The sequence below is a fragment of the Carassius auratus genome, chromosome 25 (assembly GCF_003368295.1).
Source record: "Carassius auratus strain Wakin chromosome 25, ASM336829v1, whole genome shotgun sequence".
NCBI classification, from domain to species: domain Eukaryota; kingdom Metazoa; phylum Chordata; class Actinopteri; order Cypriniformes; family Cyprinidae; genus Carassius; species Carassius auratus.
In genome coordinates, this window is record NC_039267.1 from 19,975,017 (window position 1) to 19,992,043 (window position 17,027).

Below are 17,027 nucleotides of genomic sequence, written 5' to 3' on the forward strand. Positions count from 1 at the left end.
TCTTTTATTGGCAGTGTGAAAGGACAGCTTATAGTGCTCCTCTGTGGTCGGGCTCAATAGAGAGGGTGAGAGCAGACCCTCACACACACACACACACACACACACACACTCTCACTCAAAGCCTGATGCTTGTCACCATATGGAGCTGTTTAAAAACGGCCATAGCCCCACACAAATGAGCAACATTAACAGCCTCTTACAATGACTGCTGGGATAACACTGAATTACTGCACAGGGAGAGCCGTCGCACACACACATGCGCACACACACACACACACATACACACACATGCGCACGCACACAAGCACACACACACACACACACACACACACACGCAAACACAAAAACACACACGCACGCATGCATGCACACGCACACACACGCAAACACTCACACACACACACGCAAACACACACACACACACACGCAAACACACACACACAAACACTCACACACACACACGCAAACCCACACAGACCTTTTATGACCTTATCACTCAAATTTGAGGTTTGATATGAAAGCTTTGAATATTTTCAATTTCAGACAGAACTGAAGGGACTTTTCTCGGCTGGGTTTGCTTCAAGACTCAGATATTGTGGTGATCCAACACAATATCAAAATGTTTATTGTAGAAAAAAAAAAACTGTATAAGCTCACCAATATGCACATTTTATATCATTATATGAACCAATTGCACAATTTCATGTATTTATAAACAACAGAAATGCGGTTTGCTATAGTTCGGCTGAAAGAACCTAACACTTTAAAGGTTTAAAACCCTATTTCGTTTTCCTAACTAAGCGAAATGATATGGCTAGTCACTTATTATTTATTTTATTTAGCATTGTTTGTTCCTACACTGTCTGTGACCATACCAGAAGAGTCGTGCCCTACTAGTTAGGAACCACTGCGTTACACAAACATCCATTCATAATAATTAAATAATCAACATTTAATAACACACCATTTTATATAATATTTGTATGTGCTATGTTTTGTATTACTGTATATTATAGAGCACTGCAGGAATGGATTTTTGTAGTAAGTTAGCATCACCCTGGTTCCATCGACAAACACCTAATAGGATTTTCCACTGGCTTTTAGGTTATTTTGTTATTTCATTTATTAACTTTTATACATTTTTAAATCTAAACATGATTGTTAGAAGTAAAAGCTAAACGCAACTGAACTATGCCATAGTCACATGACTTCAATGTCTCATTTCAGCCAATTGTGTTGATGAAACTAAAGTACTAAAATGATAACTGGTTTCTGGATTTGGCCTACAAAAATACACCACCCTACAGCACTCCTTTAGAGTATCAAGTGTTTTGCTTAGCAACATGCTAACATTAAACTATTGAACTCAGTCTTCAGTGTGTTTTGAGCAGCGAGGTCAGTTTGTATGATATAGTTTCTGCTTGAATAGATTAATAAAATCCCTCTCATGACGGTCCATTCCAGTTAGGATGCTGTCTGAAGAGGTTTGTGTTTAGTACAAAGCATATCTTACACTAGCAGATGAGAACAAGCCCTCTGTCAGCTTTCATAAATCACAAGAATTAAAAAATAGAGAGAAAACATTGACTTTTTAAGGTATTTTACCTCTCATCTCAGACAACTGTTAAAATCCCACCCATTTTACGCTGCAACACTGTGAAATGTTTTGTAAACACACAAAAGGCCAATAAAAAGATGTAAAGAGCCTTCCTTATCCTGAAACTTAAGCATGAATTTAATCCTTTTACACCACAGTAGCTCAATCCTCTGTTCCTATTGGCTGAGAGATGCGGAGAGGTGCATGTCCACCCCGAGGCGGCGGGAGCGGTGCCTGTTTGTTAAACTAATAATTGCCGTGTCATTACACTATAATTAGACACAATGATCATTCGGCTGCCTGTGTGTATAGAGAGGGCCGCATACCAGACACACAAATTAACATGAATTAAATACCTCATCATTGCGATTATTAATGTTGAACACGAGTCCTCAACTCCTGCATGAAGATGCCTGAAGGTGTAAACCACAGTGACCATGTTTTCATATATTAACACTGGTTTCTCTCATTATTAGATTGTGTGCTCCTGAAAACATAGGCAACGCTTTTTAATGTACGTTGAATTAATAAAGATCAATGAAAAGCAGTGATACATGCACATTTCATTACTGTCCGTCAGTGCTGTAAGAATGAAATCAATTGTGTTCATTTGAAAGATAAAAGGGTAGAAGAAAAATAGATATTAGTAATTTAAAATTACATTTTCTATTGAATAAGTTTGCTTATCGCTTTTATTGTTGGTGTTTTATGCCTTCATTTCGATTGGACAGCAAGCTGACAGGAAGTGAACAGCGCTGCATGTCTGCCCACAAGGTGATTGGTGCCGAAAAACTGCAAGTTTTACCACACGTTTTCAAACTGTGAAAAAAAATTGAGAATTTAATTATTTACACAAGTATATTACAAAGTCAATGCAAAGACGCAACACAAGCAGGAAGTTCGCGCAATGCGTTGTATCGAATGTCAATCAGCGAAGAGCTTAATAACGCGTCTGCTTTGAAACATCCAGTTGTACAAAACAAAAATGGAGGGAGAGCATTATTATATTTTTATTCATGTAAATGACCCAAAAAAAAACATCTTGTGCGAATATTCGCTTCGCTTTTGGTGTGAACAAATCATGATCATCATCAATGGGGGTCCTTGGCATTTAAAAGTTTGACACCTACGTTAGGATATTGTGGGTGGTCACCAGGGCACTGGAGTTATTCTGGATGTTTTTTAGCATGTTGTTGCATTGCTCCTAGCATAGTCTTTGTGGTTGCTCACTGACCTAAATCATAAGTGCCCACCCAAAAGTCTTGATATAACCCAGGTCCCTCCTCTGCCTTTGGCAAGGCTTGCCATAGCAAACACCGCTTACAAACTTGATATAACAAAAACGACTCTTAGAGAGCATACTTACCCCCTGGAAATCCAGTGAAGTCATTGAAGACAACAGTGATTGAAGACAACATGGATCAAACATTGTCCTGATGCAAATGAAATACTGTACAATGGACTCTAAGCAACATTCTAGTCAAGAGAGCTAATGAGATCTAATGAAAGAAGCACTCTAAAGAGAACACCTACTCCACTAATCCATTCTACTTTCATCAACACATCACAAGGCTAAAGTTAGCCAGCCCAAGAGGAGAGGAGCATTGTTGTGAAGCTCAGACTAAGGGAAAGACCAAATCTTGGTACATAGATTAGCATCCACAGAAGGGATTATAGACACCTACTCCCATTTCAAAGCCTCCCGTTTTTGAAGTTTTGGGGGTTGTTGGCTCTAAGCTGAGAAATTGTGAGCCTAAAGGCTAAACTCTCATTTGATTCCTCTGGGATCTCCTCAGCTTAATCCCCAGATCCTGGTCTCATCTTCCCTTGCTATTCGATCGCCTCGAGATCAGTGTCCAACCTGGCTACAGACACCCCCTTCTCATTTCCATCCCCCTTCATTAATTTCTCTTAAGAAGATTAGCAAGCCCTTGGATGTTATTGTTTGCCATTCTGATTTCCCCAGTGTCATATTCTAGTAAACAACAGCATTGCAATGGATGCAGCTGACCAGTGGAAGTCTCTACTCATACATATCTTTCATCTAAATACCCCCAAACTTGCTGTCTTTGTTGACTTCCTTTTCATTGTGATCAGCACTGACTTGGCTAGATGATCAAGCTATTACCAAAAAGTGGCTAACCGTTTTGAAGGTATTCGCATTCTATTACAATACAATTCAAAATCAAATTTTGCACAAACCAATTCATTTAAATGAACTACAATCTACACCATAGTTGCATTCCAATTCATAAATATTCTGTTTTGGCGATCTCATTCATATGTAAGGTTTACGGGGTTTAGAGGTACAGTTTGAAGTTTACTTTTATTTCATCACAAATTGTACATTTTCACATTGTACAAATTTGTATGCAACCGCAACCTTGAAAAATACTTTTCCACTTCTTTATTTTGTGAGATCATGTTTCTCAAATTGGTTAATATGAAATAGAGGGTGGGCATTTTAGGCTTAAATATACACTTGGGCTTACAACTGTGTTCCCAATAAATTTTACTCTCCTTTCGCCACTAGTTATTGCACAGTGTTTTTTACTTTTTAAAGGGAAAGCTAACATGCTTGAAAATGAACTGTTACCCTACTAAAATTTGTAGTTAAGTTGGTAGTTTTGGGCATCACAATTCCGGCTTTAGTTCCCATCCCAACCGAGCCTCAGGTAACAATTGATCCAACCTGTCCTCCAACCAATACGCTTGTATAAGTCGTTTGTCCAAATCCCTGAAATATGACCCATCAGAGCGTATACTACAATTGCGCCCCTATAGGTAAAAGGTCGATTTTATATTAATGTTTTGTACTCTTTTATTTGCCCTCTGGTTTGCGTTTCGTGTAGCTCAGTTAGTAGATTATTGCGTTATTCCTTGATATGTAATCATGCTATCATGGGTTCGATCCCAGGGAACAGACGTGCGCGAAAATGTATCAAGAAATCATAATTTAGCATGATTTCTGAGGGTTAGGTTTAGGGGTGGGGTTAGGTGTGGTCATTCGAACGAATAAGCCACCTAGAGTAGTAAAACATGTAGGAGATACTGTGAGATCGGTGTAAAACGCCCACACATTGCATTTAAATAAACGTGCATTTTGATTGGTAATAACGTTATACGTCAATTCATGACGATAGACGCAACTCAATACTGTCATTATTTTTACTCCCGCTAGAGGGCGATTAACTTTAAAACGTAAATATAGGTCGTAATAAATGCTTGCACAAACAACCTATATGGTCGTTTTTTGTTGGAGGACAGGCTGATAGATCATCTTCTTAAAACAACACTTAAGTATAATTGTGGACAACAGATAGATTAGGGGAAAACTAAGAGTTACATGAAAAGGGTGATAAACTAATGATTGGGTTTGCACTAGTTATTTCTAGAAACATGAAGCAGAAGCAAAGAGGATGGGATGGGGGGGTATAGGCAGGGGCATCATGTACTTACGGTGACAAAGTCCTGCAAAAAGAAGGAAATACATGTAATGAGATTGTAGCCATCACGGACACATACATCAAACATCATCAAAGGATGTACCGCACAAAGTCACACATTGCAATTTCAATGGTGCAGCGCTTCTTTCAGGGATTCACAAGGGACTCAAGGTAACCATTTGATTGGGAACGAGGAGGCACTAATTAATTTGAGAAGCTGTTATCTTGCTCTGTATCTGCCTCTATGAGAGGGGTTTGAACCGTTTGGCTGTGATGCTTCAAACACAAAGAGCTTCATTTCCCCTAGAGACGCCAATGCCAAGTTCAGCCCACAAACCCTTTTCAATCCTGCCAAGCAATTCCAGCCATGCCATTAATTCCACAAAGCCAAATGTAATTGATTGATAAGGGCCTGAGATTAACCTTTCCTATGAGTTTTTGTCTCTCAATCGTGATGGCCACATAAGATGCTGTCTATCCAATCAACACTATCGCTTTTATCTGATCCTGGTTAAGAGCATTGGCCATTACTGTTGACCTGGGTGGACTGGATGAGCAAAAAAGCTCCACTAAAATTGTCCATCTTTGACTGCCACATCTGAAGTCTGATCTGACGAGAATGTCCCATCTTATCTTTAGAGACAATGAAGATGCATTTGAACCGGTTCCTTGTTTGAAAAATGCATTGTGAGGTACAGAAGAAAACCTTGCGTGCTGTTTGGAAATGCCCTGTTGTTGTCTAAGTTAGCATCACTTACACAAAAGAACATTTTCCTGTTATCAGCACTAGCATGCTAGTGGACACATGATTTAAAGTGTTTTCTGTGGCGATAGCAGGTAAACAAACTTGCACAAAGATTATGAAATCCGTTTGACTTTGAAAACTAGTGGAAAGAACGATCAATGTTTGAATTTTTGTTGACATGTTGAGAAAAAAATAAATAAAGCTAGCTATGTTTTAAAAACACTCTTTAATGTAGGTTTTATGGAAAGGGTAGCCTGCAGGAATTTCTGGGCCATGATTTACTACTGATTGATTACTAATTAACATGAGAACAACTCGACTAGGGATTCAGGGTTAGTAACATTAAATAACTATTGGTTCTTGCACTGCAAGCCTGTAAACCCATATGGGTGCTTTGGGACTTTTTCAAAGTAATTCCTAGAACTGTTTGGACACAAATGGCACCATTTTCTAAGAATGTTCCATTAATATCTGGTTAAACTTGAGTAAAATAAGTAGTTATTAGCATTAGCAGTAGCTACAGAGGTGGTACGTGTTCTTGCTCATTTCTCTACAGCAACGCTGCAAGCACTTAGCAGCGCCAGCCGTTCCCTGTCATCCTTGCTCACTGCGTAAATTCACTAAACTTCATGGAAATTTAATAAGAGCTGCTGCTTTGGGCCTCACTCCCGTAGAGCCACGACCTGCTGCTGCTGCCAGGCACATATGTGATGATTTACAACCAGACACACGTCTGCCACCTTCCTTTTCTTTTCCTCTTCTCCGTTTTCTGTGTGCAACCGTCTCCCTTGATTCGGAAGTGTGCGTAAATGGCAGAATGCACAGCCTTGGGGCCAAAGGCTTCTGAAGTTAAGCAAATACAGGCTGCGCTTGCATCCAGGGGACAAACAATATCTGGAAGTCGTCAGCGTGTTTTATTTTCTTTTCTCTTCACCTTTAGAGAAGACCCCGCTCTGTTCCTCTAACACTATCAGGCAAAAATAAATAAATAAAAAACGCTTCTGGTCAAACAACAATCAGTTCCTGTCCGAGTCATGCCCTAAATCTTCAAAGGAGACACTCTCTGGTTCTGTGCAGTAACGTAATCCTCATCTTAATTAGCTTGACCCTTACAACTCAGGAAACACAACCGCTGCAACCCTCCAGTCACTTCACAAATTACTAGTAATCAGGAAAATAATGCTACTGGCTCCATACAGAGAATTATATATATATATATATATATATATATATATATATATATATATATATATACACACACACACACACACACACACACACACATAAAATATAGTGAATATGACGATGAAGTCCCACCTTTTTGGAGACAAGTGTAGGGTCCTGTTGCAGGAGCAGGTACAGGGTGGCAGTGTTTCCCAGCGCTGCACAGCGCAGCCATTCTTTCTCAATGGGGTCCATCTGTACCCGTTGAAACAGTGACTACAAACAAGACATGGTGGACACAAGGGAACATATAAGAATAGGATTCACCTGTAAGACCTATACGTAGTATGTAGTTTGTCTCTGAGGAAGTAACATAGAAAAACAACTGAAGTATAAATCAAATGATGGAATATGACACTAAACACTGTTCTAATTTCCCACCTAAAGTAACACTGTCAACTTGTGTCATACAACACAAGATCACTGTGCTATCACTGAGTTTCTAAAGAGTGGCGTGAATGTGAGGGCGAACAGCAAAATACAGGTTAAATTCATGTGACAGGAAGCAGTGCCTCCATTGCACTAATACTGGTTGATTACTCTGTCATATACTTGCAGCATGGAAGTAATATGTGCAGAAATGTATTTCTCCTTAATTGACTACTATTGGACTTATTAGCATGCATATTACTAGCATATTGGCTGTTTATTAGTACTTATAAAGCACATATTAATTTAGCTTGACCCTATTTTAGATATTAATGCACCCCAAACATAACAACTACCTTATTAAATATTAATAAGCAGTGAATTAGGAAGCAGAACTCATGGTGAATAATTAGTTAATAGTGAGAATTGTTCTCCAGACTAAAGCATGACCATAAAGCTGTAGTGTATGGCATATTATAGTTATTTTGTCATCCAGCATCAGAGTCTGATAGCCCCTCCCCCTTTACAATGTAAGTACAATCAGTTCAAACACTAGCCTTCAGCTCCTTCTCGTTCTGACCTCTCTTCATTCCTAATCTGAGGTCGGTTCCAGGCAGCCTCCCTCTAAACAGAACCAGACAGAGTTCCTTGTCACACTGATCAATGACCTGTGACCAAGTCTGGGGCCCTGCAGACGCCCGCGGCCAGCACAAGGGCCCCGTTGTTCAATCTGACAGAACGTGTCAGGGATCCGATACTCAGATAACACGATCCAAGGGAAGAGCGTGGATCTCAGCACCGCTAATCCTCATGTTTAGCACCTGTTTATGATATGACAAATTGAAACCCCCTTGCCGTGAAGGTCCTGACTTTATTGCATTTCTGTTTAAAACATTGATTCAACATGGCAACTGAGGGGTTGCAGATTGGGACCAGGGGCCGAGCATGGATATTGACAGATGTGTCTTATAAAAGCTAAAGCAACACAGATTTGAACTTTGAAATAAACATTTATTTTGCAGGTCAATATTAGAAACAAAGACAGAAAGGGAAACTAGCAGTGGAGGCTGGGATTCTGTGGCCTTGCCCTGCCTTGACCTCTGACCCCGTGTTAAAGGCAGAGCGTGCAGAAAGACGGAGGAAAGGCTCTGCAGATCAAAAGGAGCTGACAGATGAAGGCGAGGGGTCTGCGTGACCTTGACTCTTAAACTTCAGCTGCGTCTCCAGACGAAAACCAACCAACGCTGGTAACACCCAATGCCAGATAACATAAGCTGCTCATTAGCAACCAGATACAGAAACACGCCAAGTGTGACATCAAAATACTGACTTTCAATCATGCTCAAAACGTTACGGCTTACTTATTTTGACTATGAAAATCATGTAATAATTCAATCCATGAGAGAACATAAACAGTTCCTGCAAATACGTCATCCCATAATGCCTTGTGCTGAGGAAATTCCCGCTGTGAGAGGGCAGACCCCAATAACCAGATCCATAAAAATAACTGTGACATCCTGTTGCTATGGTCAACAAACAGCGCGCTGATTGATGAAGACAAACTGCTGCAGTGATGGACATCGTGAGATATCTCTGTAAGCTTCAGCCTGCACGGACACATGAAAGCATCCCAACTCTCGCTCTCAGACGGATCAGATGTCAGTGCTGCCGTTTCCCACTCCAGGTGGTTTTATAGTTGTTTCCTTCAGCGACTTGTTCAAGTTTACACGCCTCAAGTCTCTAAGAGACCATTACTATAGGAAAACCATGTGAGCATCTTTCAAACAGCCATGAAACACAAAATATGTCATTAATATGCGTATCCGATCTAGAACAAACAAAGTCATACAAGACATCCCTCCACATTATGTGACCACCCTGTTTAAACTACTTTATGCTATTTAAAGTAATAAACTAATTTAATATAATATTGTTTATAATTTCAGGATGTGAATTCTTCAAGTACAAGCATACAACAGAACCCTAGATTATTTAACGTGTGCATGTCTTACATGTTTTGACATGAAGACCAGAGCAAAGACCCTTTAAGCCTTTTGACAAACGTGCATGTTCTGCATGAAATGCAAATGATTTTGTTCACGTATATGTGAGCTGTTTTAAAAATGCAATATTTCTGCTAACAATAACAATATGCTAAATCACGAGCAAGTTGGAGGTGAGTCAGGTCTACTCTTGAACATGGGACGTGCGGTGTTGGCGCTCCAAACCCAGCGGCCTGGTGAACTCATCTCAGCGTGGACTGCTCAGACGTTGAATGCTAACATGGAAATGTCCGATCTGGGGCGTTCACTCTGTTAACATTGGCAGAATGAGACAGCTAGGTCAGTGTCCCGCTCGCTGGGAGAGAGATACGATATCAGCAAGTTTTTGTGCCCTTTGTGCGGACACTAGGGATGGAGGAGAAACATGCTGTAGCTTTCGTGTTTTGAGTCAGCTACTGATTCATTAGCTTGGTTTAGCTAAACTAAAAGACGCATGGAGCGGGTGTAAGTGTACCACTAAAAAATTAAGAGAACATTAACAAATTGGTTCTCTTTGACATATTTTGTGATGCCTTCAACGGTCTGTGTTTTTTTTTTTTTTTTTTTTTTTTTTTACGGGTGTGCTGAAGGAGTTTTCTTTATGAAAGAAGTAGGTAAAGTTGAGGTCAGGACTCGAGCCCTGCTGAGAATTTATCACCCCAACATAAAATTAACAAGAGAAAGGCGCTGTAATTGGCAGGCCAGTTGGTACCCAGCCAATAAAGTTTACAGCAAAGTTAAAATGAAAGTTAACAAGACAAACTCCCCTTGTTTATTCTGAAATTAATGTCTCTGGTTGTTTATGGCTCCGTTGCCTTCTGACATCAATTTTGAAAGAAACGCTTCCAGCAGCAAGTTTATGGTGTAGCTTATTACGTGGCCTCCAAACGTATGGGCATAAATCGTAAATGTTCGCTATTCCATTGTCTGTATTGTCTGATTATGGATGCCTGAAGATAGAGATTTGCCTGCTAACTCAAGCCATCAAGTTTTGATGAGTGTGCTGCAGTCTCCAGTATTCTGTTGTTGTTACATCTTTTCCGTTGCTTTTCTGACAGCCAGTGTTGCCCCCTTGTGGATCAGCTAAATCGCGCAAGTAAAAAAAAAAAAAACAAGCTGTGCGAATACAGTAAGCATGCTGATGACGATATTTACAAGCACAAATATAATGTATAAAATACATTTTTGCGACCTTAAACATGTATATATAAAACATATATAAGTCCCACTGGACTATAAGTTGCATTTTTTAGAACCAAGAACCAAGAGTTCACATTACCGTCTCCAGCTGCGAGAGGGCGCTCTATGTCTTCAGTGTAGACTACAGGAGAACTGAGCAGCATAGAGCGCCCTCTGGCGGCTGGAGACGGTAATGTTTTCTCTTGGTTCATGTCTCTTGGTTCATTTCTCTTGGTTCACGTCAAATTAATTTTAATAAATAAGTCGCACCTGACTGTAAGTCGCAGGACCAGCCAAACTATGAAAAAAAGTGCGACTTATAGTCCGGAAAATACGGTAATAACCTGTAGGAGATCTATACAGGGGGAGCTGGGGAAGGTGGAGGGTCTCTGAGGCACTCTGAAAGTGCACTGGAAAATGCTCAAGTGAACACTAACTAGCCATTTAAAAGTAAAGCATACAACGATTCAATCTACACATTTGTAAACAACATAGATGTAAAAAAACATAATTTTGAACAAGCCTGACATCAAAATGACGACTTCTCAACTCATAAAGACAGACTTTACAGGAGGACACGAATGTCACAAACAGCCACTGACCACTGACTCCAAATCATACACAAACTTTCTAAAAGTGGCAAATCTGAGGTTTTGAACAAGAGCAAAAGCAGGTGTGAGATTTGAGAGCTATGCTATTAGCAAATTAGCCATGTCATCAGCAAAATATGACTAGATTTTGGTCTGTTTCTCACACAGCGTTATCGTATGGGCTCAGAAAATTTAGAATATAGCATACAAGCTAATTTTATTCAGCTTAATGGTGCTTTTGTGATTGGCTTTTAAAGCTTGACACATCCATGTCACTGTAAGCTTGTGCTGAAGTGTAAACACTCAAACGCACAACATCACAAAAGTGGAAAAAAAAAACAGTACAGCAATTAATCAGACATATCTGTGAGACTATCACGCCCACTAAAATGACACAGCATCTTTCTGAAATGCTGTAAAAATCAGCTATGTGGGTATGTTGAGGGTTTCTCAGCTGGCCGTGTTGTGTTGTCTCTCGCTGGGTGTGTATTAATGAGCTTTTCCCTTCATCAATGACACTCAGGGTCGCGCGGCTGACGGCAAAGTTCACAGCCCTGTTTACAGCTCAGGTGAGAGATGCTCGGGGACGAGGTGTCACCTCCACGATAATTAAAAAACGCATGCGTTCACTGAGGGGGCTGTCCTTCAACCGCCGGCGTGCTGTTCTGGGACAAGACTGTTTGTATACTCTGCAAGGAAATGCTTTGAGAAAAATCCCTGAAACACAGCTCAGTCCTCTTCCCAAAACACTGTGTGGTATGGATTATTAATTTATGATACAAGCGGTTCCTGCTGCGTTATGTATAATATAAAGTGATGTAATACAATGTAACATAACCACATTTATTTTTATGTTACTTTGGATAACAGTGTCTTCTAAACTAGTAAATAAATAAATACATAAATAGATGTTTTTCTGCCCAACTCGTACACAAAATACATACAAATAATGATAGCAATTTTACATTTTCTACCATTGCAATAATTAAACCTCAAAATAGCACATGAATAATGAACTATCATTGATTGACTGATCGATTGAAATACCATAACTGAAGATGCGGCGATGCTCCGAGTGTCTTCCTCAGGTCCCTCCTGTTCATCACTCTGTTCAACACATAAAAAGACAGTCAACTCAAAATGCAATAGTATTGTATCAATATTAGTAATGTTATAAAATGTTTTTTTTTTAATCACATGAAATCTAACCTTTATAAAGGCTGTCTATTGAAATAAAACTGAAAAAAACAACAACAACGACTCATTCAGGAATATTTGTGGTTATGACATCACAATGAGCTCATTAACATGTGAACTCTAATGTGCATTTACATTTTGATAGGACAAGAGCAAAAATGGTCTCATTGATTATAAGGGTCAGGGTGGAAAATAGAAGCATATATGATAATTATGATGTTTTTTTGGTGTAAAAAACTTGACTAACATTAGGGAAAAAGACATCTAATTCTGTGCTTGTATGTCTTTTGAACTGAAGGTGTCTTATTCCTCACAGTGTTTCTAGCACGAGATTAATATGACTTCAAGCATGGACAAAAAGAAAAGTAATTCTGTGATTAAAAGCCCAGAGCTAAACATGGGAATAGTACATTTTGATTCATAATCTATGAGATTTAGTGGGCCATTTGCATTCCTAAATGATTTACATACGGTAGAGAGACCCTCTAGACATAAATAATTTAATATCACAACATTTCCTGAAGGAGTAGCTCATCAAGGCCTCGTTTAACTTTAATTACTCTTATAAAAGCACAGTTATGATTCAATAACTCCCTCGCAAAAATAAATGTACCTCAACAGATTACTGAGACGGAAATAATAGCAGTGGACAAAAAACAAACTGGAATGGGGAAAGAGAGAATGACTTTATTCAACAATTTCTTCTCTTCCGTGTCAGTTTTCGATCATCATTTACTCATCCTCACATCGTATCAAACCTTCAACGCTTTGTTTATTTTCAGGCGCAAATTAATTTAATAAAATCTGAAGATTTCTGTCCTCCCAATGATAGGTAATCAAAACTTTCGAGCTCCACAAAAGCCAATTATGACATTGTAAATGTAGTGAATCCAGTAATTTAATCCACAATTTTAGAGTAATACCTCTCTGTGTAAATAAATAAATAAGTCTTGATGGAATAAACCATTACTACTCAGAAAATTAAATACTTTAAGCTTGAAAAATTCACCCTGAACAATGCCATCAAGAGCGTCACGTAACAACAAAACGACACCCCCAAAGCATCTGAGGGCGATAATCAGGTCCCCTAAATGCAATGTGATTCATCTTATACTAATTAAAAACCTTGCACAGCAACATTAACATATTAATTGAGGTTCAAGCATAGGGCTGTTATGATGAGGAAATTCAAATGAGTCTTTCAGGAACAGAATAGAAATTGTGAAAACAGAGGGGTGAAGATAACACACACACACACACACACACACACACACTGCTCTTGTACGAATGGCCTTATCTCCAACAGAGGCTCATATGTGTGTGATCTGACACATCACCCACTTCCATTATCAGACGGCATTTAGAAATGAAAAACCCATTTACTCCCATTTACATCGCGTCTGCCTGTGGGAGAAAGATCTCTTGCCCCACAATGTTCCCCGGCATTGTCAAAGTGACAGGACGGCGTGCGAGGTCACCCGAAACCGCTCACTGTGCTTGTTCGAAGAGCCAAGCAGCAACGGCTTACTGGCTAGTCATTTAAGAAGGGCCATTTTCTCATTTGGTAACGTGTTATCTCTTACATATATGTGTGCATTGAAGGTGGCGTGGCAAAACACTGATGTTTTAGTTAAGAGAAAATGACTTGACTCCACCTGACACCAACGGTTTCTTGGAGTAGTGGGTTTAGGCCATTGATCTGGAATATAAAGAAACATCGTAACTTCTTTCTACCAGGAGTGGCAGTGAGGTCAGGCTCGGATAAGTGTGAAATCACAGGATAAAGGAAGAATATCTGTTGTTTCTGCCGTGATTACTACCACGGCTGCCCTAATATTTTCTTTCAGCAGGATGTTAGTGGGGATGTCATTGCAATACAAGATGTATTATTGTAAAGCCTGCTATACACTGTACTTTGTTTTTTTTTCTTTAACATAGTCATTCCAGCGATTCTTGCTGACAAAGTCGGTCACACACAAAGCGTGACTTTCTTGACAGATTTACAGTTTACTTCATTAACATGAGTCTACTATGTGTTTATTAAAACTACTATGTATACTACTATGTGTTTATTAAAAATGCATTCACACTTTATTTCAAGGTCCAATTCTCGCCATTAACAAACCATTAACTGTTACTTTTGCCTCAGTAAACTCTAGTTAGTAAGGTAATTGTTAAGTTTAGGTACTGGGCAAGGATTAGGGATGTAGAATATGATATGTCATACAGAATATGTGCTTTATTAGTACTAATAAACAGTCGAGATGTTAATAATAGGCATGTTCATGAGCAGGGGTTAAATTGGGCTGGGGCACATAGGCTTACCTTGGTAACTCATCAGAGGATGTTCCTCGTACATATACAAAATGATAGGCTATAGTTTTAAACACTTTACTCATTCTTACTAATTCAAGCAACGATGTGACGCGGGTGTTTTTCTATCTCTGAAATGAACTGAGTGCCTTCAGAAAAGTTTAGATCGCATTTCAACTCAATCTGATGGGAGCGTTCAAAGTTCAAAGCGCAAGAATAATTTGCGCTGGAATAGTGTTACTTGTCAGTTGCTCAGTAACATTTTTATGAATTTTTACAAGGCATGGATGTGACAGTGTGGAACGTGCAGCAAACTTCTTCTCAAATTCTTATTAGAAAAATGTATTAATCTGCTGTTGTCAACAAAAAGAGGTCTTCCTGGGGGTTTCCGCCAAAGTAAAGGCTCCATCAACATTCATAAATATTAGTATTGCAATTTTACTGTTGTTCTGTAAAATAAAATTAAATAGTAAGACAGAAATAATGATAATAATAATTACAACAGCTATATTAATACATTTGATATAACATTCAAGTCAGGTCAAGTCACCCTTATTTATATAGCGTTTTAAACAAAATGCATTGCGTCGAAGCATCTGAACAACATTCATTAGATGTGTAATAGATCTGTAATAGATTTGTATCTGTGGGATCTGAAATATTTTCTAATGTTTATAAATAATTCTCTCCTGCTCAGCAAGACTGAATTTATTTGAACAGTAAAATAAATACAGTACATATCTTATTGATTTTAAGTTAAATTGGTGTAATGTCCTCTAGAATGTTCAGTAAATGTTAGGTAAATGTTTTTAAATTGTTGTTTTGTAATTGATTTTTTTTTTTTTTGGAAGACAAAACAGTAAAAAGTTAAATTTGGGTATATAAGTTATGCGATGGGAAACAAAATTGGGCGAAATACATTACAATACACTTAACAGCTTAAACCTGTAACCGACTGTGTATTTCGACCCAAATCATGAGGTCTACAAACGTGCTAATATCTGACACAGGACGACAGGCTGGGCTGACCTCATAAGTGGGGTGACCATCCTCACTGTACGGTTAAGACATTCACTGAGCCAGGACAAGCAGGAGCCTCTAAGAGGATTACAAAAGACAAGCTGAGAAAACACGATGAGCCAAAGCCAGAGATGCACTTGAGTATGTAATGATGAGCATATGCTGTTTGATCAAATGAAACCCGGAGATACTAAAGATAACTGGATTTTTTTAATGTATTTTTTTTATTAATATGTGCTTGCTTATTTTTTTACTACTTCACTCGGAAATCCTCTCGAATGGTGGGCATGCAACGAACACCGGCTTCCTCTGCAACTGCCACCAGCAGGCTACACCAAGTGTAATAATATTTCTTTGGCCAGCAACACCATCACAAGGCAAAGATCAAACCTGCACCCCTCTCACGTCGATGTGCTTATATTTCTTAATGTAACCCAGCCCTATTTGAGCTCAACCAAAGACTAGACCACGAGTGTGGTGTGAGGACGATAGCAGTGATGACTTGTTAGTCTATATAAACTCACAAGCCGGCAGAAGTAAGATTCTATTTGTTCTTGTCACTACTGTTGAAAACATGGTAAATATGAAATGATTAAATTAAATGTACGCATGTTTTAACTGTTAGTAAAGTTTTAATCAATTTGATAAATATTCTGTATCTGTTAGTTCAGTGACTTGCCCCCTTCTTAGGGTCTTTGAGTAGCGGTCTCACTGAGCCCTTGCCTACAGAGTTACTGCTAACAAAACAGATCTCTTGAGGCCCCAAAAGTGTGTGGGTCCTCAGAATCTTCCTAACTCCTAGCTAGCTATCCTTAGATAGCTATGTTCTCAAGGTCTTATCAAGGCTTGTATATCAGAATAAGAGTACACAGCTATGGCCAGACAAGACCTTCCTGCATAGTCGCCCAGACCCCTGAGAGTGGGCTATCTACTTACAATCATTGGAGACAGTAACAGTACCAGTAGTATCGCAGTGGAAATTATAAATGTATCCACCAAAGAGTTACAAATAAAACTAAATTTCACACACAATTCCCTGCATGGTTCAATCCCATCCTATGCAGCTTAGAGTCACTGAGTGAGATCAAATGGTAAACTGTCAAATAAGAGATGTTTTCGAGTTTGACAAAGATGTAGGTCCAGTCATCAAAAGATCTAAATATTTGTGGATTGGAAACCAATTAGAAAATTGACAAGCTTTTGCTGCAATTCTATGGATGCTTTGCCCGTTCAACACCATTGTTTTGAAGCAGTGTCAATGCTTTGTAAAGCCTTTTAGCATGCCAGTAAAGCTACTTGAATCTC

General features: G+C 39.0%; 1 protein-coding gene across 2 annotated transcripts in view; it reads right to left on the minus strand.

Annotated features, from left to right (window-relative positions):
* Positions 1-17,027, minus strand: part of LOC113043632 (ankyrin repeat domain-containing protein SOWAHB) — a 61,136-nt gene that overhangs the window by 22,885 nt on the left and 21,224 nt on the right. For both annotated transcript variants that reach the window (XM_026203133.1, XM_026203132.1), the window contains exons 5-7: positions 12,240-12,299; positions 7,106-7,228; positions 5,887-5,889 (exon numbers count right to left, since the gene is read on the minus strand). In XM_026203133.1, the coding sequence (XP_026058918.1) occupies positions 5,887-5,889; positions 7,106-7,228; positions 12,240-12,299 (186 nt within the window). The remainder of the gene's footprint in view (positions 1-5,886; positions 5,890-7,105; positions 7,229-12,239; positions 12,300-17,027) is intronic.